Source organism: Antennarius striatus, chromosome 2, assembly GCF_040054535.1.
Source record: "Antennarius striatus isolate MH-2024 chromosome 2, ASM4005453v1, whole genome shotgun sequence".
Classification (NCBI taxonomy): Eukaryota; Metazoa; Chordata; class Actinopteri; order Lophiiformes; family Antennariidae; genus Antennarius; species Antennarius striatus.
The window spans coordinates 3,852,980-3,879,421 of NC_090777.1; the positions used below are offsets into that span (position 1 = coordinate 3,852,980).

General features: G+C 45.0%; 1 protein-coding gene across 1 annotated transcript; it reads left to right on the plus strand.

The window, feature by feature from the left end:
- Positions 1 to 15,748: 15,748 nt before the first annotated feature.
- Positions 15,749 to 25,378, plus strand: LOC137607787 (troponin C, skeletal muscle). The gene is made up of 6 exons (XM_068333761.1): positions 15,749 to 15,853; positions 20,601 to 20,655; positions 20,775 to 20,918; positions 21,009 to 21,123; positions 22,289 to 22,425; positions 24,949 to 25,378. Exons 1-6 carry the CDS (start codon positions 15,851 to 15,853, stop codon positions 24,978 to 24,980), a joined length of 486 nt encoding a protein of 161 aa, XP_068189862.1. The 5' UTR covers positions 15,749 to 15,850; the 3' UTR covers positions 24,981 to 25,378.
- Positions 25,379 to 26,442: the final 1,064 nt, after the last annotated feature.

Sequence of the window (26,442 nt, forward strand, 5' to 3'; positions counted from 1 at the left end):
CCATTGTTCCCTCACTCTTGAACAGGACCCCAAGATACTTAAATTCCTTCACTTGTGGAAGGACCTCATTTTTCAAATATTGTAATTCACTTCGCTAACATTGCTTTATCCTCTACTAATGATGTCAGGAACTTGGGAGTGATTTTTGATCAAGATCTGTCCTTGAACTCTCATATTAAGTCTGTGTCTTGGACAGCCTTCTTTCAGTTATGAAACATTGCTTAAATTAGAAATTTCTTATCCTTTAAAGACGCAGAAAAAAAATAATTCATGCCTTTGTTACTTCTAGATTGGATTACTGCAATTCCTTATAATCAGGATTTTCAAGATCCTCCATTGGGACTCTACAATTAGCTCAGAATGCAGCTGCCCACTGACTGACTCGAACATTGGCTCCCTATAAAATCTAGAATATAATTCATGATCACAAATTAATCTGTTCACTATAAGGCTCCGTCTTTCATTGAAGATCTCATTGAAGTGTATCACCCTCCCAGGACTATTTGATCTGAGGATACAGGATCTTTGGTAACCCATCAGGTAAGAGTAGAACAGGAGGCAGAAGCTTCAGCTATCTGGCTCCTTTACTTTGGAACGATCTGCCTTTACTTTGGAATGATAGCCTCCTTGAGAGTAAAGTAATCCCATGCACATCCGCGCATCAACACACGCGTCTTCACCTCATCGCAGATTTTTAGTAGGTTGTCACGTGATACCGTACGTGCATTCAATTGGGAAGTGCACTTCGCTCCATGAGTCTCGGAACACAGCACACATCCGTGAGACACAAAAGTGCCTTAAACAGTCTATCAGAGTGTGGGAAAAGGTAATATAGAAGGTGGGAGGGTTCATAAACGTTTAAATTACCATAAATAAAATAAAATAAAGTTTGTCACTATATTGCAGAATTACGTTTTTGCAGCCGCGGTGCACTGGCGTCATGCCTGGAGTGTCCCCCACCTCACGCCCCATGCCGCCGAGATAGGCTCCAGCTCCCCGTGATCCGCTGCGGCGGATATAGCGGTGGCAATCTGAAGATGACTGACTGACGTTTTTGCGGGTGGTTTGTGGAACGCATTAACCGCGAGTAACGAGGGATCACCTTAGACTCGAAACCCTCTACTTTGATGAAGCCTACTAATAAAAAGAACACAGATTCCACTAGATAAGCTGCTATAGGCCGAGACTGCTGAGGGTATTTTCTCTGTGGCTCCCGTTAAAGGGAGACACTTTGGAGCTTCTGTTATTTCTCTTTCTTTGCTTATCCTACTAATATTAAATTAGACTTTTCAAATGCTTGCAAGATACCGCCGCTGTCTTTGTGCTTCTGCTCGACAGGTGGGGAACAAGTATGGAAGGCAGGAAATCCAAACGCCTGGAAATCCTGGCAACTACAGCACAATTTGGACTGCAAATTCTATCTGGTCTATCTGTCACTCTCTCTCTGTCTGTCCTTCTCTTTTCTTTCCCCTGTCTCTATCCCCAGTATATATCCTTTCCTACCCAACCGATCAAGGTGGATGACTGCCCTCCAGAGTGGGTCTTGCCGTAGTCTGCTCCCCAGTGTGGGAGTTCTTCCCCGGCCCCATCGCCTATGCTTCCTCTGGAGGGTTCTGTTGGGTTTTTCTGTCTGTTAAAGCTCTTTGAAATTTCTGATGATGTGATTAAGTGCTATATAAATAAAGATTGATTGATTGATTAACAAGGAACAAACGAGAACGTACCAAGATCTCCCACCCGTACTCTCACTCTCGCTCTCACGCCAACCTCCAAGTCTCATCAACACATACAGAACACACACGCAGGCCAACTCAGACAACAAACACTACAGAACAACGCGGGTTACCACAGACTCCTTAAAATGGCTGTACACATTGCCTGTAAGTCTGCAAATGGGCCATCTCATAAAAGTGTCATACAGAATTATTTTTTCTTTCAATTCATCAGATCTTTTCAGTTACTTGAGACCTATCCATACATAAATATAAGGTTTATTATAATTTTTATTATAATCAATTATGTTTATATGGACTTTGCCATAGAACTTTGTTTCTCTTCCAATGGGAAAAAACATGAAATATGCAATATTTCCTAAATTAGATACAACACTGATATAAATACAATATTGACCATGCCAATAATTGGTAACAATATTAACTTTAATACACTTAGTTTTTGGTATAAGAATTTAAGATTTAACTCACACATTGTCTGAAGGTCCACCAATGGGTCCTCTCCTCTTCCTTTCCTTTTGGCTTTTCCCTTCAGGGGTCGCCACAGAAAATCATTTGCCGTACTTGCATTCTATTGGCTTACTGCAAGTGCTCTCTATTCCGTGCTTTAAAGTGCTTTAAACAGTCGATGAGAGTATGGGAATATCAGTATGGGGAGGGTTCATAAACATTTAAATTAACATAATTAATAAGATTAATTGCGTGTGGTTACTGGGACTTATTAACCGCAAAGAACAAGGGCGCACAGTTTCTGCTGCTAAATTCTTTAAAAACTGAAGTCATTGTACTCGTTCCAAAAACTGTCTAGTGATGTCATCACCTTGGATGTCATCACTATGAGGCCAAAACCACCAAAAATGATACCTGAGGAATCTAGGTATCATTTTTGATCATGATCTGTCTTTTAACTCACACATAAAACAGGTTTATAGGACCGCCTTTTTTCATCTCTGTAACATTGATGAAATCAGACATATTTTAAACAAATTGATGGTAATCTGAAGATGACTGACTGACTGACTGACTGACATGGAGAAATTAATCCATGCTTTCATGACTTCCAGACTAGATTACTGTAACCCACTTTTTCTAGGCTGCCCCAAAAAGTCACTGAAGACACTACAACTAATCCAAAATGCTGCTGCCTGTGTTCTGACCAGGTCCGGCACCAGAGACCAGGCTCTGACCAGGACCAGCACCAGAGACCATATTTCTCCTGTGTTGGCTTGTCTGCACTGGCTCCCTGTGAAATACTAATTCTCACCTACAAAGCCCTGCATGGCCACGCACCGACCTATCTGAAGGAACCTTTAGTTCCATATAATTCATCTAGAGGTAAAGGTCTTAATTTTGTCATTATACAGATATACAACAAAATTGGAAGGTCAGATATAGAGTTGTTCCAGAGCCACTGCACCTGGGTGTACCACCACCACGGGCCAACATGACCCAATCCTTAGAAGCATGTTTTTCCTAGAGCATTATGCTCCCAACATACTGCAGTGGTGATTTTTTTCGATGGAGGGTGAAAAGGTGCACCAGGTAACTCCAACTGCAATGCCAGAACAAGTTGCATTGTCTGTGTAAATTATACTTTCTTCAAAAAACTGTCCACTAGCGTCTCTGAGGTCCCATTCTCCTGTCATTTCAAAGTCAGAAAACTTTGTGTAGTCATCACTAATTTGTTTCAGTCGTTTATGTCCATCTACGCGGGCCCTTCGTCTTAAGGTGGAACTGGACACGGGCAGACTATTCTATTCATTTTTATCGAAGAAGAAATATAATAGAAACAGGAAAGACAGTGCAAGGTGTGTAATACGGACCGTATTTTGTAGATGTTTTCAAAAATGAATAGCGTGTGAATAAACCAGTGTAAACATCTTCAGTAATATTTTGTCATGGTTTATAATTGTATCAAAATGTATTACTTCATGCCAAGACTGAAATCACCCAATGTGTCTGGCAAGCTGCACCTAGGTCAGCTGTGATATTTACTATATTGACTTCTAGAGTCTTTCAATAAAAATATGTTGCATTTAAGGCCACTGAGGTACAAATTGGGAGAACTTGTTTGGACGTATGTTCTGGCAACAACAAAAAAAAACAATGTCCAGTACGGCAATGTCTGAGTGCAGTGACCCATTTATTTTCACATGTACTCATCTTTACACAGGTTAAACTTTACATGTCTATTATTCATCTCAGGAAAGTTTCTATTTCGAGTCCATCACAGGTAAGTATCCATCATTTAACAGTTTGGATCCCGGCACAATACGCAACTCTTTACAAACTTGCTGCCACACACGGTCAAAAACAGTTTGCTTGTCCCGGTTCACACACACCTGCTGCTCATCACCAGCACCTTCCCTAAGTTACCTGTGTTCCCATAGTAGTGCTCCACCTTGTGTATAAACAACAGAACTGCACATCCCCGAAATGAGTGAGATGGTGAGGTGGATCTGCTGATGTGAGGGCGTGATCGATACTCACTAACTAAAGACAAGGGAAATCAGTAACAATGATACAAACAAACACAAACAAACAACAGTCATTCAGGAAAATACAACCCTAAGCTGAAGGAAGAAACAAAGGATGAACCAAGGAGACAAATTAATTTCATGAAAGAGGAAAAAGGAACAATTTTCACAAACAGAAACCAAAGGAACAAAGATCAAATGATGAAGATCAAAGATCAAATTTCTGAACAACCACAAAAGACAGGATTATATAAGTGAATAAAATGTTTGAGCCACAGATCAAAATGTTTTCCTGCAACGTAAACTGTCAAAGAAATGAACGTGGAGGATACTCAAAGTCCTCTTGGGGCAGTTTATTCTCTGGACACACAATTGCTTGACCTAGAAATCAAAGAGGAGACAAGGAAATTGAGAACTCTTATTGCTATCAAGGCAGCAATTGAACATAAAGTAGAACCTGAAGAAAAAAAACATTCCTGGAGGACGAGGTTTAAAGTGGCGATAAGTACCGTTGCTTTTGCAGTAGGCATGGTATTTGGTAGTGTAGGCCTTTACTATTTCTACTTAAAAGACTCTGCAGGAGGTTTCTGTTGGTGTCAGTCACCGTTTTTGTCCTTTATCTATGGTCGGATGGGATTCTGAACAATATTCAGAATGTCTGTATGGAACACGAATCTGTGACGTCTAAAAACGTGGCCCCTTGGCAACGTGTCCAGGCTGTACCCCATATCTTGCCCCTAGCCAACAGGAATAGGCTCCAGGTGACCTGCATTTAAACAAGATTCAATCTTCACCATATGTATTTACTATTTGCTCGCTAGTGCTGATATAATTTCAGAAACGCAGGTGGCCAAATAGATAAGGCACTGGCCTTTGTTGTGGAAAACCTCTTTTCTGCAAAATAAGGAAGCAATCACTAAAACTGAAGGTCCTGTGCTCCCAGGACCAGTACCAGCACAAACCTTGTTGGGGAGCTAAATCTGTTTTTTGCAAGGTTTGAAGTTGGAGAGGATCAGGATGCCCCCACGCTGCAGCCCACTGACACCCTGGCCCTCACTGTGAGCACAGAGGGGTCAGGAAGGTGCTCCATGTTTAGAACCCATTGAAGGTCCTGACAACATCCAGGAAGGGATGTTACTTCTATTTTTACCTCTCACTGGCCACATGCTCAGTACCCAGTTGCCTGAAATCTGCCACCATTGTGTCCATCCTCAAGAAGTCAGCAGCCTTTGACAAATACAGACGTGTGGCTCTAACTTCTGCAATGTACATAAAATCTCGACTGCCTGTACACAATACGTTGTTGGAACATTTTTCCAAATCATGTATTCTGTGCAATGTATTTTTTGCAACTGCTGCTATCAAGCCCTCTGCTGCACAGTACATTCCTCCACTATTATCGGCTCATTGTTAATATGCTTCTGTAATTGCCTTGTTTCTTTTACCTGTTTTCTGTTTTATATACTTCTTCTTTTTGCATCTGAGTTTTAGCACCGAGTTGTCTTCAAAATGTCGTCACACACTGGTATTTGATGACAATAAAGGGATTCTATTGTATTGTATTCTGTTCTATTCTATTCTGTAAAAAGAAGTCATTTCAGATCAGCCCCTTAGTCATTCCTACCCTCATCTATGGTCATGAACGATGGGTCATGACCGACAGAACAAGATTGCGCATACAAGTGGCGGAAATGGGCTTTCTCAGGCAGATAGCTGGCATCTCCCTTAGAGATAGGGTGAGATACTCGGATGACACTGCGATTGTGATTGTGTGCAGGAAAAGAGATATGGACCATCTTAACAGACTCATCCGCAGAGCGGGCTCAGTGGTCGGGCTGAGCCTGGACTCTGTGGAGACAGTTCTGGAGAGCAGGACCATGTCTAAAGTTAAGGCTATCATGAACAACACCAGCCCCCCCCCACACCACCTTCTCCCAGCAGAGAAGCACCTTCAGCGGCAGACTGCTGTCACACAGCTCCTCCACAGAGAGGCTGAGGTCCTCCTTCGTGCCCCGTGTCATCAGAGGGTACAATGACTCTGTCAGGAGGAGCGGGGGGGAGGTGGTGAGGTCAGCACGGGGTTGAATATGGATTTAATTTAATTTTATACTGTTTATATTTTAGTTATACTCTAGTATATGTCCTGCTTGTGTCTGTTAGTGTCGTGTATGTCCTGTGATGTCAGTTTGTTTTTTTCCTTCCTGGTGTTTATCCAGTATTTATTCATAATGTAATGCCTGAGCAGTGGATATATGCAATTTCCTCCGGGATCAATAAAGTGTCTGTCTGTCTGTCTGTCTGTCTGTCTGTCTGTCTGTCTGTCTGTCTGTCTGTCTGTCTGTCTGTCTGTCTGTCTGTCTGTCTGTCTGTCTGTCTGTCTGTCTGTCTGTCTGTCTGTCTGTCTGTCTGTCTGTCTGTCTGTCTGTCTGTCTGTCTGTCTGTCTGTCTGTCTGTCTGTCTGTCTGTCTGTCTGTCTGTCTGTCTGTCTGTCTGTCTGTCTGTCTGTCTGTCTGTCTGTCTGTCTGTCTGTCTGTCTGTCTGTCTGTCTGTCTGTCTGTCTGTCTGTCTGTCTGTCTGTCTGTCTGTCTGTCTGTCTGTCTGTCTGTCTGTCTGTCTGTCTGTCTGTCTGTCTGTCTGTCTGTCTGTCTGTCTGTCTGTCTGTCTGTCTGTCTGTCTGTCTGTCTGTCTGTCTGTCTGTCTGTCTGTCTGTCTGTCTGTCTGTCTGTCTGTCTGTCTGTCTGTCTGTCTGTCTGTCTGTCTGTCTGTCTGTCTGTCTGTCTGTCTGTCTGTCTGTCTGTCTGTCTGTCTGTCTGTCTGTCTGTCTGTCTGTCTGTCTGTCTGTCTGTCTGTCTGTCTGTCTGTCTGTCTGTCTGTCTGTCTGTCTGTCTGTCTGTCTGTCTGTCTGTCTGTCTGTCTGTCTGTCTGTCTGTCTGTCTGTCTGTCTGTCTGTCTGTCTGTCTGTCTGTCTGTCTGTCTGTCTGTCTGTCTGTCTGTCTGTCTGTCTGTCTGTCTGTCTGTCTGTCTGTCTGTCTGTCTGTCTGTCTGTCTGTCTGTCTGTCTGTCTGTCTGTCTGTCTGTCTGTCTGTCTGTCTGTCTGTCTGTCTGTCTGTCTGTCTGTCTGTCTGTCTGTCTCTACCTACCTACCTACCTACCTACCTACCTACCTACCTACCTATCTATCTATCTATCTATCTATCTATCTATCTATCTATCTATCTATCTATCTATCTATCTATCTATCTATCTATCTATCTATCTATCTATCTATCTATCTATCTATCTATCTATCTATCTATCTACAACGGGCTCAGAGTAGTCGTTGCTCCTTCTAGTGGAAAGGAGTCAGCTGAGATGGTTTGGGCATCCACACCAGATGCCCAAAGGAAGTTTGGGGCTCCCTGTTGAAGCTGCTGCCCCCGCGACCCAACTACGGATAAGCTATAGAAGATGGATGGATGGATATCTGCCAATCTGACAAAATACTAAAATACTACTGTCAGTAATGACCCTGGTGTGGCTCTTGTGTATCACGTGCTGTGATGACCCCGTAACTTAGGTAGGAATCTTGATATTTTCTTTTAAATGAAGATTTCTTTTTGCTAGCAGTCTGAAACACTTCTGCGGTCTCATTGTTTTCCCCTGGAAAATCTCTCCAGGGACTTTCTTTTGGGATTCATTTTTTTCAAGGGCTAGCGCGTGCGGTTAGCTGATGTGTGAAACGATGCAACAAAGTCAAATGCGGCAGTGAGGCGAAGGTGGAAACAGTTGCTTTTCAAAATCAGATCCGAAGCTCTAATAAAAAAACAAAACAATTTGTACCATGAAAGATTTTTTTTGCGGCCTGGTCTCAAATGACCGAGGGTTGCGGGCCCCTGTTCTGGTTCGCTCCCTTCCTCTACCAGCCTCCTGCTCCTCTAAACCGAGTCCAAAGCTTTGAATAAAATACAAAGACAAATCTTGCTTTTCCAAATCTTTATTCTCGTTTCAGCTTTTGCAGAAAAGAGGTTTTCCACAACAAAGGCCAGTGCCTTATTCGTTCGGCCACAGGGGTTTATCAGCACTAAAAATATAGTAAATATATGAAGTGAAGTTTGAATCTTTTTTTAAATGCAAGTCACCTGGAGCCTATCCCAGCCAACCATGGGTGAGAGGTGGGGTGTACCCTAGATTGAGTGACCTCACTTCATCACAGGGGGTACACATGGGCAGACATTCACGGTCACGCCCTCTTAACAATTGGGTATGACCAGTTCACCTCAGCTGCATGTCTTTGGTGGTGGGAGGAAGCCGGAGTACCCGGAGAGAACCCACTCAGACACGGGGAGAACATGCAAACTCCAGCAAATAATCTTGTCTTCACCCGCTTTTCCTCTGTGCAGGTCAGGGATGCTGCTGGAGCCTGGCTGGGGGTGAGATGTGGGGTACACCCTGGACGCAGCACCACCACATCAAGGGGCCACACTTTTTAGACGTCACAAATTTGTGTTCCAAATGACTTTAGACATTCTGAATATTGTTCAGAATCCCCTCAGTTCACAGATAGGGATCAAAAAATGGTGGGTGAAGCCAAGGATCGACAGCTTCTACAATGGCTACTGCTGGGTGGAAACAGTAATAACCGACACCACCACCAACCACACCTACTGCAAAAGCAGCGGTTGCTATGGCCACAGTAAGCCTCATACACCAGGAATATTTTTTCTCTTCAGTAGGTTCTTTGTGTTCAATTGCTGCCTTGATGGCGATAAGAGTTCTTAATCTCTTCCTCTCCTCTTCAATCTCCCAGTCAATCATTTGCGGGTCGAGAGAATAAAATTTCCCGAGAGAACTTTGAGTAGCTTCAACATTCATTTCATCAACGGTAGACATTGGAGGAAACGGTCTCATAGCAGCAGCTCAAATATATCATCCACTTATATCACCCTGCTTCGTTAGGAAATCTCTTTGATCAGGCGCCTTTGATCCGTTTTATTTTTTATTACATCCCACTTCAAAGCTATGTATTGTAATTGTCAGGGTTTGTGTGTTCGTTTGTTTGTTCGTCCGTTCGTCTGTTTGTTCGTATGTCCACCACATGTCCTCGTAACCGTTGCAGATAGAAAGATGAAACAGAAAACACAAGACACAAAACAAAACACAAAGGGGAGGAAAATGGGATGATGGCCGTGACCTTGAGAAAACTAGGTCAAGGTGAAATTTCAACTTTTGCACACTCAGGAACCGGATAAGATGGAAAGATGAGGGAGAAGGCCAGTGTGAGTAAGACCATTGATCAAAGGTAGTGCTTTGATCTACCTCTGCACTAGCTCTGATCTATGGTCAAAGCTCGACTCGCTGGAGAGATTCTCTCTCTTGGTTGGCCCAGGAGAACCGTGGGATCCCCAGAGGAGTCGACGGCAGGGGAAGAGGAGAGGAGTGTCTGGGATTAAACTGCTGCCTCCACAACCCAGGTCTGGAAAACAGTTTGAAACTAAGCACATGAAACTAAATCTACTCATCGTCAGTCACTATCTCTGAAATGTCTCGTGTGTCACCACAGTTTGAAATGGTCGGACGCAAGTTTGATTTTAAAATGAGGAAAAGCTAAAAAATGAGCAGTAAAATCAACTACTGGACAGACAGAAAAGTGACACCGCTGTTGATGTTTCATCAGCTGAAGCTCCTCTTCTATCTGCTTTGCTTCCACACCGTTTACTTCCTGTTTCTGAGGCAGCTTCTAAAGGCTGGCAGAATCTAGAGGAAACATCACACCTTTGGTCCTCTGCTTCAGCTGAGATGATAGAATCCATGACGATTCCAACGAGACAACGTGTGTCCATCTTGAACGGACAGCTGCTATTGGTGGAGACACTGACGATGTCTGAGGCTCCTCCTGCTGATCAATGCCTGACCTGAGCTGATCAGATTGGGGCAGCAGTAAGTCTTGGACTGGGAGCTTTAGGGTCACCAGTTCAAGACCCCTGTCGGGAAAAACATTTTGGAGAGTGAACTGGTACTGGTGGAGTCAGGTCACCTCCTGAGCACTGTTGAGGTTCCCTTGAGCAAGACACCGTCCCCTTTATAAACTGCTCATTGGGGCACCGTGAAGGAGCTGCACACCTGCTCGTCCTGTATGTGTGTGTGTGTCTGTGTGTGTGTGTGTGTGTGTGTGTGTGTGTACTGCAGAAGCATAAAATAACACTAGACTGGAAAAATAATTTCCCTTCAGGGATTGATAAAGTTGATTTAATCCAATCTAATCTCCACCCTGCTATAGTTTCCACTATAATCCTCCAGCTCTGTGTTCCATTCATCATCCTTCGTCTCTGTCTTCCTCTGGTCTCTTCATTCACGTCCAGACGGAACCCCAGTAAATCAACCACATGGTGTAATACTCTTGGCTAGCACCAGATGGCGCTACGGTGAAACCAAAGTCTTGCAAAAGCATCAACGTGACTCTCCTCAGGAGAACTCTGGTGGTGTTCAGGAAGCATCCCACCATTTAAACCCGGTTCCTAAGACGACATCAATTCCAGTCCGGTTCTGATTGGGTCCTGGTCGTCTCTCTGACACAACCAGTCCTACAGAACCGTCCTGTCCCAGTAGACATCATGCTAGAGAATCAGAATCCCTCAGATTGAAACCCCTCCCCTTCCTGTTCATCACTTCCTGTGGTACCCATGCTGGTGTCAGGACATCTATGGTACGGATGCATGTCTCCGGGAAATGGTCCAGTCTGTACATGCATGTAGTCCTGCATGTAGGCTCGTCCTGCATGTAGGCTCGTCCTGCATGAAGGTTCTGTTCTCTTTCAGGTTTACTGCCAGTTATAACTGATCATAATCAAACACAGCCAAAGACCAAAACATCCGTAAGCAAGAACAAATGCAGTCAGAGACTGCAACATCCTGCAACACCCCTGAATTCAAAATTTTACCCCGACCTACTTCCATAGGTCAAAAATCAAAGCTAGTGCTCTGACCTACTTTCACAGAACAAAGTAATGTGCTTTTTGTTTCATCTTTCTATCTTTCTATCAACGGTTGCGAAGATATTTGGTGGACTAACGGACGGATGGACGGACGGACGGACGGACGGACAAACTGGCTAACGGACTAACGGATGGACCTACAAACGCTAACAATTACAACACATCACCACTTTGAAGCGGGATGTACCAAGATATTCATCCTCAAAAAGAGAAATATGAATCTTTGCTTCTAATTCACAGGCAGATCCTCCTTCAAACAACTTTATTTATAAAGCACTTTTCATATAAAATACGACAACAATGTGCCCGACACCCCAGCGCCCAACACCAGCAGGACATGGGTTCAGGGGCATCAAAAGGAAACTTGGTGGAGCAGCAGCCCCAGCATCCAGGAGGGGGGACCCAGACCAGGTCCAACCAGCAGGTTGTTGGTTCCAGTCTGTCCAGTCAGCATGTCGACGCCGCTCCAGACACCCGTCAGGATGCTTCAGGTGAAATCATGGATTCTGATTGGTTCTCCCTGTAACGGCATCCCCTTCCTACCCCATGGTACAGGATCATCACAACTCCATGTCATCGCCGCCCCTCTTGTTGAGCCCACATTCATGTCACGACCTCACCACTATTCTCTGGGTTTGAGTCTCAGCAGCTCCTCTTTCTGCCTCACCCCCCCCTCACCCGTCTCACCCGTGGTCTCTGCCCCCCCGTCTCCCTCTCATTGACCAGTGGGACCAGTTCAGCTTCCAGTCCAGCAGCTGATGTGGGCGTCGCCACTGACGAGCTGCCTCATGTGAGTGACAGCGTCAGCTGTTTAGCCCTCCTCACCCGGAGGGGGCAGGGGGAGGGCTGGAGGGGTGAGTCAGAGGGGCTTTGCAGTAGATGAACATAGAACAGGGGAAATCATTTCTCTCCTCTTTTATTCTGTTCTCTTTATGCTCCTCCGTCTGATCCCTTCCTCTCATCTATCTCCTTCTATTCCTGGAAATTCCCTGGGGGGGATCTAGGAGAAAAACACGCCCTAAATAAAGCTGGGGGTATGCCGTCACTCCTCCCTCCTGCCCTCCCCCCACCACCATGGCCCCGCCTGCTACGGCTCTGAAACCAGACATCACCTGAGGGACGCCTTATGTTAATAGGACACGTCACAACAATACTTCTTTACTGGCATTTCTGATTGGATGCTTTTGGGGATCAGTCAAGATTCCAACCACTCCATTTGAGTGTTGCTAAGTGTGCTATATATATATATAGAGAGAGAGAGAGAGAGAGAGAGAGAGAGAGAGAGATAGATAGATAGATATATATATATAGATATATATATAGATATATATAGATATAGATATAGATATATAGATATAGATATACTGCAGATACATATATAGATATATCATCGAGAACAATATTTAAAGTATATATGTATATGTATATAATTTGAAAAGTCTGATGTAGTGAAGCCACGCATCTTGAAGCACAAATAAATGGGGAATACTAAATATATATTTACAATCCGTCTTCGTTGTTTGTATATATACATATATATATATATATATATATATATATACACGTATATATATATATACATATAGTATGTACATATATGTAACACACACACAGACATATATATACACAATAGTATATTCATTCATTCATTCATTCATTTTCCAACCCGCTTAATCCGCTAACGCAGGTCGCGGGGTAGCCAGTGCCTATCCTGGCAGTCTCAGGGCGTGAGGCGGGGGACACTCCGGGCACGACGCCAGTGTACCGCGGAGCCACATACAAACAAACATACATTCACACACACACTCACTCCTATGGGCAATTTGGGACCGGCCAATTAACCTGAAGCACATGCTTTTGGAGGTGGGAGGAAGCCGGAGAACCCGGAGAGAGCCCACGCAGACACGGGGAGAGCATGCGAACTCTGCACAGAGCGGGACTCGAACCCGGGTCCGCCGTGTTGTGAGGCAGCAGCGCTAACCACTGCGCCACCGTGCCGCCACAATAGTATATATATATATAAATATAATTACATATACATATATAAATACAGTGAGCCCTCGCACATTCACGCATCAGAGATTGGGACTCCACCTCATCGCGGATTTTTTGGAGGCAGTCATGTGATACAGTACAGTCTCGGACTTACGTGAGACACAAAAGTGCTTTAAACAGTCAATAAGGGTGTGGGAAAAGGTAATGCAGATAAATGGTGGTTTAATATCAGTATGGGGAGGGTTCATTGACGTTTAAATTACCGTGAATAATAAGATAAGTAGATTGCAATCTCGATCGCAGATTCCTCAGTCGTGTGTGGTTCCTGAAACACATTTACCACAAAGAACATGGGCGCACTGCAAATATATATAGTATTCCCTCTTTTATAGACGCTTCAAGATGCGCGACTTCACTACATCGCGGATTTTTCAAATTATATATATATTGTATATTAAATATTGTTCTCAATGACGTGTAAGTTCCATTTCATCGAGGACAAGGGAGAGCAAAAGGCGAGGAGCAAGTGTCACCCATGAGCTGTAGTCACGTAATATCGTACGCGCATGCTATTGGCTGACAGCACCCGTGTGTGCACTGCGTTCCTCCTGCAAGTTTACGTTTGCCTTGCGAAGTGGAATTTTTTCTTTGTGAAACCATTGTAATGTCAAGGTGTTCTAACAATTTTTCACTTCTCCAGTACACATAAGATTGATTGATTGATTGATTGATTGATTGATTGATTCATTCATCTTCTTGAAGATGATCTTCTCCTCTTGAGCTGCTTGTCTGAAGTTTCAGGTCAAGGTTCTGCTGGAATATATCCCAGCTGGCTAAGGACGTGAAGCGGGGTACACCCTGGATGCATCGCCAGGTCTTATTGCTTGTATTATTCTTATTAAGAGTTATAAGATGAAGCAGAGTCCTAAATTCCTGTTCCTTTAGCCTGTATTCCACTATAGCATCTGTAGTGTAACGCAAAAATATTCTAGAATTTATGTTTTTCCTTTCCTAGAAATCATTTGAATGATTTCTAAAACGCATGTTCTGAAGCTTCGTTTCAACTTCAGCAGATATTAGCCTTCAACGCTAGGATACTTCTTAGCTGTGGTCTCTATTGTGTAAAGAGCTCTACAGCATTCTGTCCTCTTTATGCTGCTCTTAATAGACATAGCTGAACTAACCCTACCCCCCCCCCCACACACACACACACGTACACACACACACACACACACACACACACACACACACACACACACACACACACACACACACACACACACACACACAATGCAGGGATGCCTGTGTTTAAAGACAACCTGTTGCGTGAGCTAACAGGTAACTCTTGACCTTAAGGACTGATCGCTGAGTCTCTCCTCTCTGCTTCATGATGGACTTCCTTCTGCCGTCTTCTGTGGGACAAACGGTGGGTTTTAGTTATGAACAACCACAGCTGCTGTTGTTTCCATGCCAATGAGACAGTCCTCCGTGCATAAATAGATTCCCCCTGAAAGAAGTGACAGATTGCAAAGCCTAACTGCTTAAAATTCCAGAGTGTCCACCAAGATCAGCAGCGACTCCTGGACTCGTTGTCAGTCCTGGACTTGTGTTCATAGAAAAGAACCTTAAAATAATACACACATGAACAGCTTTGTCCACTGCTTGGGCTGAAAGCTGGACTCTGGTGACCGCAAGACCGTTTTAACCCCGTTTAGCTTTTAACCTTTAACTGAAGCCACACAGGAAAAGATTCACTCAAAAATTAGTGAGGATGACAAGCGGTAAATTGGGGAAAAAATAGCAATGTTAGCATTGCTATTGTATGTTAGCATATGCATGGAATGCTTTCAACACACAGATCTGTGTGGTTTGAGCCACATGCGTCCTAATCCTGGACACGTCTCAAAGGTTCTTCACCTGCAGCTACCAGGATCTACCTGTCCTACCGCTGGAGTTAGCCTTTCATTGGTTGACATGCCAATTCTAGTTAACCTGTGTGTGGCTGTGTGAGATGATTGTGTTTGTTCATTTGTTGATGGGGTGGGAAACCGTCGCTGAAACGGTTAGCGATGCAGTCGAGCGCTTAAGTTACAGATAAATAGCAGCAAGGTCGAGTCAGCGGCGAGGAAGGGGTGAAGGGTGGATGGATGGGTGAAGAGACGTGTGGGGGCGGAGAGCCCCTGCATGCACGGTGACAATGTGTGTGTGTGTGTGTGTGTGTGTGTGTGTGTGTGTGTGTGTGTGTGTGTGTGTGTGTGTGTGTGTGTGTGTGTGTGTGTGTGTGTGTGCAGTGTGTGAAATCAAGTGTCCATCTGTACTGAGATGCTCAGTTGATCTTGTGCCAAAATAACCTCCAGCTGCCGCCGCCTGCACTGTTTTCTTTTTTTAATAAATGTCACTGAGCTTGTCTGTAATCTAAATTTGGGGGATCGGAGCGTGAACCACACAGGGGGGGTGTCCATCAGCAGTTTGGCAAACTAAAGTTGAATTTGATTGGTTCTCCCTTGTCTGAGGATGAAGTCTCTTGTCCAATCCTGGTCATTTTCATTAAAAGCGCGGTGGGATGAGGGGGTACTTATTGACGGGGTCGAGACCCAGTCCCACCTGAACCTGGGAAGCAGGAGACTCGTCCTAAAACATCTGTCCACTGGTGCTGATCAGCGCAGCCAGCCGCCATGGTAAGACCCGGAAACAAAACGGTGAAGGAACTGTGGTTTGAACAATGTGCTTTTCTCTGATGATGAGGACGAAACCCCAGTGGATGAAGAAGGAGAGGCGCCCACACCCACACCCACAGGTCCTCCAGCACAGCTGGCTCCAGCTACCCCTACTTTACCAGCTGTAACATTTGGACATCCTGACATTTTTATGAAGTAGCGCTGGATGTGCTTGTTTTAACCCACTGCTGGAAGCTTCCGTCTACATGTTCATCCACTGGAACACTTCTTGTCCTGTGCTCTGACCCGACTATAGTTTTCCATCACCTCTTTGTGAGCGGGTTGCTGTCTGAACTGGAGGCACACTAAAGATAGAAGCAGCTGAGTAAAGTGAGAGGACACGTCGTGTCCTCATGTAGGGCTGTCACCTTGACAAAATCCGTCTCAAATCCGCTCCCAAATTTCACCTTTAAAATAGCTTTTGTAGGTAGGAGCGAGTCCAGATGACAGTGACGTGTTGTTAAAGAGATACATTCAGGGAAATGTTGTTTTAGTTACCCTGGACAGATTCCTGTTGTGTGTGACCTAAAATATTAAGTTACAGAATGTTGCTTCAGAGTGGCTGTGGAAACAAACCGGAGTGATGGTGGGACTGGGACAACGGGTGGACGGACTAACCAAAGGATGTTGGGTCAGATACAAGAAATAGCCATTAGAACCAGTGTCCTGCAGGACTGAGATGTTTTGTGGCGTCGCTCCTGAAGAGCCGTCATGGACAAATGAGACAGCTGGCAGAGGATTAGACACTTCGTACCTGACGCGGAGCTGTTTATAGCCGCTGTCAGTGGCTTTGGGTTTCAGTTTGTTTTCTCAATGGAAACGGGGATGAAGTTCACCGGACCAACGGACCACACAAAAAAAGCTCATACCCTCACTTCTGTAGGTTTTACCACACAAAACACGCTTTAGCAAACATTTACTCCAATCCTAACAACTCATTGATGTCTTATTAATGATTTATTAATGATTTATTAATGACATTAACAACTTTTTAGCACCTCATTAATGACTTGTTAATGACTTACCCACTCATCCACCCATCTTCAACCGCTTATCCGGGACTGGATTGCGGGGGCAACAGTCTGAGCAGGAATGCCCATACTTCCCCCTCCCCAGACACCTCCTCCAGCTCCTCCGGGGGGATCCCGAGGCGTTCCCAGGCCAGCCAAGAGACATAGTCCCTGTAGTGTGTCCTAGGTCTTCCCCGAGGTCTCCTCCCAGTAGGACATACCCGGAACACCTCCCTAGGGAAGTGTCCAGGAGGCATCTGGAACAGATGCCCGAGCCACCTCAGCTGGCTCCGCTCGAGGCGGAGGAGCAGCGGCTCTACTCCGAGCTCCTTCCTGGTGACTGAGCTCCTCACCTTAACCCGAAGGGTGCACCCAGCCACTCTACGCAGGAAACTCATTTCAGCCGCTTGTATCCAGGATCTTATCCTTTCAGTCATTACCCAAAGCTTATGACCACAGGTGAGAGTAGGAACATAGATCAAGAGCTTTGTCTTGCAACTCACCTTCTTCTTCACCACAATAGATCTATACAGCAACTGCATCACTGTGGAAGCTTCACCGATCCGTCTGTCAATCTCACGTTCCATCCTTCCCTCACTTGTGAACAAGAGCCTAAGATACGTAAGCTCCTCCACTCGGGGCAAAGACTCTCCACCGACCTGAAGAGGGCACACCACCCTTTTCCGGTCAAGAACCATGGCCTCAGATTTAGAGGTGCTGATCCTCATCCCACTCAGCTGCAAACCGTCCCAGTGCATGTTGGAGGTCTAGTTTTGATGAGGCCAACAGGACAACCTCGTCTGCAAAAAGCAGAGATGAAATCCTTTGGTCCCCAAACCGGATTCCCTCCGGATCCCAGCTGCACCTAGAAATTCTGTCCATAAAGATTATGAACATAACCGGTGATAGAGGGCAGCCCTGCCAGAGTCCAACATGCACCTGCAACAGGTCTGACTTACTGCCGGCAATCCAAACCATACAGGGATACAGGGACCGGATAGCCCTCAAGAGAGGGCCCCAAACCCCATACTCCCAAAACACTCCTCACATGATACCATGAGGGACGCAATCGAATGCCTTCTCCAGATCCTCAAAACACATGTGGACTGGTTGGGCAAAGTCCCACAAACCCTTGAGCACTCGATGGAGAGTGTAGAGCTGGTCCAGTGTTCCTTGACCAGAGCGAAAACCGCATTGTTCCTCCTGAATCCGCGGTTCGACTATAGCTCTAATCCTCCTCTCCAGGACCCTGGAATAGATTTTCCCCAGGAAGATGAGGGGTGTGATACCCCTATAGTTGGAACACACCCTCCGGTTCCCCTTTTTTGAAAAGAGGGACCACCGCCTCAGTCTGCCAATCCAAAGGTACTGTCCCCGACTGCCATGTGATGTTACAGAGACATGTCAACCATGACAGACCCTGCACATCCAGAGACTTGAAGTACTCAAGGTGAATCTCAAGGAGTTTGGCAACCACCTCGGTGACTTCAGCTTGAATGATTGAAGAGTCCACCTCTGAGACTTCAGGCCTCTTCTTCCTCTGTGTAAGGCATAGTAGCGGGATTGAGGAGATCCTCGAAGTATTTCCAATATCCTCAGTCGAGGTCAGCAACATTCCACCTCTACTGTAAACAGTGTTGGCTGTGCACTGTTTTCCCTTCCTGAGGCGCCAAGTAGTTTCCCAGAATTTCTTTGAGGTTGACCGATAGTCCTCGTCCAGGGCCTCCCCAAACTCCTCCAGACCCAATTTTTTGCCTTTGCGACTACTTGAGCTACGCCTGGCCTGCCTGTACCTGTCAGCTGCCTCCGGAGTCCTACAATTCAACAAGGTTTGATAGGACTCCTTCTTCAGTTTGACAGCATCCCTTACTTGGTCCACTCTGACTCAGTGTCCCCAGCCTCCTGCGGGATCTGAAAGAAGCTATCCCTGAGGTGGGAGTTGAAGACCTCACTGACAGAGGGCTCTGCCAGATGTTCCCAACAAACTCTCAAAACACGTTTGGGCCTGCCGAGTCTGTCCGGCCTCCTGCTCTGCCAGCCGGTCTAGCTCACCAACAGATGGTGATTGGTTGACAGCTCTGCCCTTCTCTTCACCCGAGTGTCCAACACAGAGGTCTGAGGTCTGATGATACAACAACAAAGTTGATCATTGACCTCCGGCCTAGGGTGTCGTGATACCACGTCCACTTATGAACATCCCTGTGGTTGAATAAGGTGTTTGTTATGGACAAACTGTGACTAGCACAGAAGTCCAATAACAGAACACCACTCATGTTTAGATCGGGGAGGCCGTTCCTCCCAATCACCCTTTTCCAGGTCTCACTGTCATTGCCCACGTGAGCGTTGAAGTCCCCAAGGAGAACAAGGGAGTCCCCAATCGGAACACTATTCAGTACTCCTCCCAGGTACTGCAAGAAGCCTGGGTATTCCGCACTGCTGTTTGGCCCGTAGACCGAAACAACAGTGAGACACCTGTGCCCAACCTGAAGGCACAGGTTCCCTCTCATTCACTGGGGTGAAGTCCAACATATGACGGCTGAGCTTTGGGGCTATAAGCAAGTGAGTCATTAATAATTACAGTGCGACCTCGTTATTCGCGGTTAATGTGTTATAGGAACCACACACGAATAATGAATTCTGCAATATATTGACAAACTATCTTATTATTTACGGTAATTTAAAAGTTTATGACCCCTCCCCATACTGATATTAAACCACCTACTATCTGTATTACCTTTTTCCACACTCTTATCAACTGTTTAAAGCATGGTGTCTCATGGAAGTCCGAGACTCATGGCACGTAGCACACTTCTGGATGCCGTTAGCCAATAGAATATGCATACGATAACACGGGACTGCCTACCAAATAAATCCGCGATGAGGTGAAGTTGTGAGTGTTGTTGCGCTACTGCGCGAGGGCGCACTGTATTACTTATTAATGACTTACTAACAACTCATTGATGACTTATTAATGATTTGTTAAAAAACTTACTATTGACTTATTAATGCTGATGATTTCATAGAATGCAAAATGTTTTGATTATTTGTCTAGATATAATTTCTGACTTTCAAAGATACATGAAATCCATAAAAGCAATTCTGAATCAACTCAATTGTATCATCTCTGTTGTCTCATTTTCCGTAGATACTGACCCCTGACCTCTGTTAAGACCTCAGATCTGGATTATGTGAATAGCATTGGAACATCATGTGTAATCCCTGCATGGGTATTTAGATTCTAATTTGCCTTTTGTTGTTAGAAACTAAAGGAACTATGTCATGATGTCCACATCCTGGCTGTGGAACTGTTTCCTGGATTGCCCTCAAAAGACCAGGGTCCACATACCTGGTGGGGTTAAAAGTGTGGGCGTAACAGTGTAGGGGAAACAGTGTGGATCTAGTTCTGTAGATGTTTAGACGTAATGGATTCACCAGCGACTTAATCTAGATGTGAGGGAGGAAACAGGGTGCACTCATTGTGTTTCTACTGAAAACCGTCCATGCCCTGTTTCCCTGATCTGTACAAGTTGTGGGATGCTAGTGTGTAAACGTTGACACATGCAGGAGGTCTCAATCTGGACAGGTGCTGAAACAGTTGGTTACGTTTGATGAACCGCAGCTGACAGGAATCATGCCTGTCTTCAGGTCCTTCCAGTCATCCTCCACTGACCAGCCTCTTCTCTCTCTCCTCTCTTCAGCCCACCGATGCACAAAGCGACGCCCGCTCTTTCCTCACCGAGGAGATGATTGCAGGTCAGATCTTTTAGGATTTGCTGCCGGTAGCCACATTCAGTCTGTTTGATTTTAATGTTGTGTAACACACGAGAGCCATTGACATGTCCAAAGTGGAACTATTTCCATCTGTCTGCCAGAGTTCAAGGCCGCCTTCGACATGTTTGACACTGATGGTGGCGGTGACATCAGCACCAAGGAGCTGGGCACTGTGATGAGGATGCTGGGCCAGAACCCCTCCAGGGAGGAGCTGGACGCCATCATCGAGGAGGTGGACGAGGATGGTGAGATGATCCTCACACAGAAGAAACACGACACCACCATTTGCTCACTTCACATCTGTCTCCTCCCTTCTTCTCCTCCCGTCTCCTCAGGCAGCGGTACCATCGACTTCGAGGAGTTCTTGGTCATGATGGTGCAGCAGCTAAAGGAGGACCAGGCTGGAAAGAGCGAAGAAGAACTGTCAGAATGCTTCCGCATTTTTGACAAGTATGACAAAGATGCTAACGACTGATGTCACTGTGGGCAGTACCAATGCTACAAGCAGCAACCAATTAGAGTACTGGATCACTTTGGGCAGTACCAATGCTACAAGCAGCAACCAATTAGAGTACTGGATCACTTTGGGTGTTGCAAATGCTGCAAGCTGCAACAAATTAGAGAATTGGATCAGTTTGGACGTTAACAGTGCTACAAGTAATAATACTTGTACTAATAATAGAGTAGAGAGAGTAGAGTATAACTTATCCCTTATTTATCCCTTAATAATAGTGGTAATAATAATGATGATGATAATAATAATAATAATAATAATAATAATAATAATAATGTAACAATGATTAACAATATAATAATATAATAATAATAATAATAATAATAATAATGTAACAATGATTAACAATATAATAATAATAATAATAATAATAATAATAATAATGATGATGTTGATAATAATAAGGATAACAATCATCCTCATCATCATCATCATCATTCACACATACATCTTCAGTACCCGTACAGGGTGCTGGAGCCTATCCCAGAAGACTTGAGGCAGGGTACACACCAGGCCGACGTCAGTGTACCACGGCATCATCATTACCATCATCATCATTAAATAATTATGATATTAAAAATAATGACAATAATAATACTAATAATGAATATAATGATACTGATGATAATAATACATGTTATTATTATTAATAATAATATACAGTATGTTAATAATGATAATAGTAATAATGATTATAATAATAAATATTAATAATAATAATTATATTAATAATAAATTTTAATAATAATGATGATAATGACACTAGTAATAATGATGAAGATGTGTGTGTTACCGCAGGTGTGAAGCTTCGTTTAATGTAGGCTAGCTGTTAGCGTAGCTTACAGATGCTGGCTAAAAGTGTAACGCTGTTAAACTGAAGGATCAGCACATCATTCTTGAGCACCACCAGTGGATTAAGACCAGCATTCATTCTGAATTTTCTGTTTTGAAATTCATATAAGACTTTAACCATCCCTGGACTGATGGGTGTCACTTGACTGATTACTGCTCTTATAATATAGAAATAAAGTGTCTGATGGTGAAGGTGCCAGATTCATTTTCAAGTGTGAACAATGTCGCTGTGTTGATTTTGATGGACAGGAATGGAGATGGCTTCGTTGACCGGGAGGAGTTTGGAGATATCCTCCACATGACCGGAGAGCCCGTCACAGAGGAGGACATCGACGAGATGTTTGGCGAATCAGACACCAACAAAGACGGGAAGATTGATTTTGACGGTAAGACTCTGATGACGAGCTGCTGTTAAAGAGAGGAAAGTCTCCACTGGTCTTTGTGACTGGTGTGTCGTCAGAGGACGTATCACAAGAAGGTCATGATGGACAACACAGCTCCATGTCCCTCCAACGTGGAGCTGGGTTTGGCTGCTAGTTAGCTTAGCTTAGTTTGGCATAAAAACAGAGAGAGAGAGAAAGAACTTGTCTTGTTCTTCTGTACAAAAGTCAAATGGTGAAAACAAGCAGGTCTGTTCATGGAGCCTCCCCAGATCCTCTCTCAGAGCATTCCTTCAGTTTCACACAAACCATATAAAGCTGCTGGATGGGAACTGAATACAATGCGCCCTCGTTCCTCGTGGGTAATGCGTTCCAGGAACCAAACGCGATTAATGAATTCCACCATAGAACAACTATTTATGTAATTATTTACGGTAATTTAAATGTTTATGAGTTGGTTTGAGTGAAGAGGATTCAAAGGACAGGGCTAGATGGAGGAAATTGATTCGCTGTGGCGACCCCTGAAGGGAAAAGCCGAAAGGAAAAGAAGAAGAAGAAGAAGAAGAATTTAAATGTTTATGAACCCTCCCCATACTGACATTAAACCACCTTCTATCTGTATTACCTTTTCCAACACTCTAATCTACTGTTAAAGCACTTTTGTGTCTCACGCAAGTCCGAGACTCACGGAACATAGCGCACTTCCAGATGCCGTCAGCCAATAGCATGCACATATACAGTATCATGTGACTGCCTACCAAAAATCCGCAATGAGCGGATGAGTGTTGATGTGCGAATGCGCGATGGCGCACTCCAGTTTTCATGCTAAGCTAAGCTAAGCTAATAGGCCGCTGGCTGAGTTCTTGTCTCATCTTGAGCATCTTTCCACCGGGTGCTGTTGTCAGAATGCTCCAGGGATTGGCTGAAGGGTTCTGGGGTATCTATTAGCTCTCTTGGGCAGGAACACAAAGGGTAAGTGGCTGCAGTGCAAGTCTGATAACAACTTTTTGTAAATATACGTACTTGGATCCATGATTTTTATTTATTTCATCTTATTTGACTTTATTTAACCAGCAGAGGTCTCAATGAGGTTTAAGATCTCTTTCAAAGAATTTTGCTCCTTAGTCTGTGAGCGTTTGAATAGACTCAAGACTTAGCGTTGCAGGGGGAAGACGAGAGAAGAAGAAAGAGGAAGAGGACAAACTAGAGATCAGACCTGTTCAGTCATCCAGGCTGCAGGAGAGATCGTCTGACTAACGCCAACTGGCAGCATCCGATCGTTTCCTCCAGTCTGATTTAGAGTCTTAGAGCTGGTAGTGAATCATTTTAAACTTCTGGACGTGGACAGAAGAGGTGACCGATATCAACCCGTCTTTACTGCTAGCTGTTCAACTGCTCTGTTTGCAGTCACAACCGTGCAAGGGAGAAATCACCGACCTCAGAGAACGTCAGACTCTGTGTGCTCACACTAGTAGACAAGTCAACAACGTTCACCAGGAGATCACTGACGTTCACCAGGAGATCACTACCATTCACCAGGAGATCACTGACGTTCACCAGGTGATCACTGACATTCACCAGGAGATCACTGACGTTCACCAGGTGATCACTGACATTCACCAGGAGATCACTGACGTTCACCAGGTGATCACTGACATTCAACAGGAGATCACTACCGTTCACCAGGAGATCACTAATGTCCACCAGGAGATCACTAACATTCACCAGGAAATCACCAATGTTCACCAGGAAATCAACAACGTTCACCAGGAAATCACCAGTGTTCACCAGGAGATCACTAACATTCACCAGAATATTACTAATGTTTACTAGGAGGTCGCTAACGTTCACCAGGAGATCGCTAACATTCACCAGGAGATCACTGATATTTAACAGGAAATTGTTAACGTTCACCAGGAGGTCACTAACATTCACCAAGAGATCACTAATGTTCACCAGGAGATCACTGACGTTCACCAGGAAATTACTAATGTTCACCAGGAGATTACCAATGTTCACCAGAAGGTCACTAACGTTCACCAGGAGATCATTAACATTCATCAGGAAACCACTAATATTCCCAGGAGATCACTACGGTTCACCAGAAGGTCACTAACATTCACCGGGAAATCACTAACTTTCATCAGGAGGTCACCAAAATTCATTAGGAAACCACTAACATTCACCAGAAAATCACTAACGTTCACCAGATCATTAACATTCACCAGATCACTGAAGTTCACCAGGAGATTACTAACTTTCAACAGGAGATCACTAATGTTCACCAGGAGATCACTACCATTATGTGTCTACATTTAACTGTTGGACCTTCATGCGGATTGGTCAGAAATAGATGTCAGGTCCACCATCATGTATCTCTAGAGGCGTCATCTGGGAGATACCTTTAACAAGTTATTGATTTGTCTGATTGATTGGTGTGATTGATTGGTGTGATTGATTGGTGTGTGTGATTGGTGTGGGAAATTGGTGGAGGGCTGTTGGGTTATGCCTCTGGATTTCTGTCCACAGAGTTCCTGAAGATGATGGAGAACGTCCAGTGATGAGAGCCTACATTCCTCGGTGACGCGTCTTCAGAGAGAACCCAAACCGTTTGTTGGGGATCTACATCGACAGGATGGACAACTGCAGAGCTGATGTTGTTTAGAGACGTTAAAATGAAGTGAATACCCTAACCTTCACGTTCACCCTCACCCTCACCCTAACCCTCCCCTTCCCTCCACCTCCTCATGTGAAGCCCCGGGGGCTCGGTGGGGTACTATAAATATCTGTTGAGACCTTTTAAGACGAAGACGGCCTCCTTCTGCCGGCCCAGCTGTCCTGTTGGCAGCTGCTGTTTCTCCAGAAATGCTACACCACCTAGCCTCACAGCTCCTCCTCCTTCTCCTCCTCCACCTCCCTGTTCTGTGCTTTCTAAATAAATCCACTTTCTCCTTCTTCATCTTTGCATCTTATTCGGCCCCCCAGGCCTGACTCGCGCCCTCAGCTTGAATCTAATCTCACTCGTTTAAACCTACGATCCGTTCACAAGCACCTACACCTTCACGGCCACCGACCACGCCCTGCTGCACGTGTTGGGTCTTGTCCCAATCCAGATGATTCAGCCTCCCTCAGAGGTGTGTGACACCAGTGAGACGCCACGCCGTCGGCAGCGCTCGAGTCCCGAGGCACCATGAGTCCGTTCCTCCAGGCGTTCATCGCGTTTATAGTCTGCAGACCCCCACCTCCTCTACAAACCATCGGCGTGCCCCCCACTCCTCAGCATCCTATCCTCCTCTCCTACCCCTCACGTCAGCCCCGCCCCTCAGGAACCACCTACCTTATATGGATTCAGCGTCTATCCATCAGGCGGCGAGGCTCCACCCGCCGCCTTCGTCCTCCCTCAGCCTAAAAGCTGCCTGCTATTCAGGGCAAGGCCAGAGGGGGGGAGGGGGTTGTGGACCCATGGCCCTTCTCTCCTGGTCTTGAGTTTCACTCTGATCGAAATGTTCTCATCACAAAACCCAGAACCAACGTTACCGTGTGGGACACCTCCTGGTTCTGGCTCTGAAGGCCTGAGCAGAACTCAAGGCTTGTCTGACCCCCCAGCTCTGCTGCCAGTCCATCATTCAGGACCACCTTCTCCTGAACGATAGTCACCATCATGTTCAGAACTCCATGTGGTGTCATACACAACCTCACCTCAAACCAGTGAAAATGTTCTCTGCATCACTTTTTCTTTGCCTCTGGGTTCTTCACTGTTGGAACAACAAACACTCTAATCTAATCTAATGTAATCTAATGTAATGTAATGTAATATAATCTAATCTAATGTAATCTAATCTAATCTAATCTAATCCCAGCGCTGTCACTTCTTCCACATTCTTAATCTTGCAACTTCAAGAAATGGGAGTTTCCTGTCAGAAATGTGATTGGCTTCCAGTTACCCCCAAACCCTAAAAGTTCAGGGTACTAAATCTGGAGGCCTGTGAGAGGCGGGGGGCGGGACCTGGCTCTGGCGTTTAA

Coding starts and splice junctions, on each gene's coding strand:
- LOC137607787 (XM_068333761.1), top strand. Junction 20,919..21,008: donor CGAGGAGGTGGACGAGGATG/GTGAGATGATCC, acceptor CCGTCTCCTCAG/GCAGCGGTACCATCGACTTC. Junction 22,426..24,948: donor CGGGAAGATTGATTTTGACG/GTAAGACTCTGA, acceptor TTCTGTCCACAG/AGTTCCTGAAGATGATGGAG.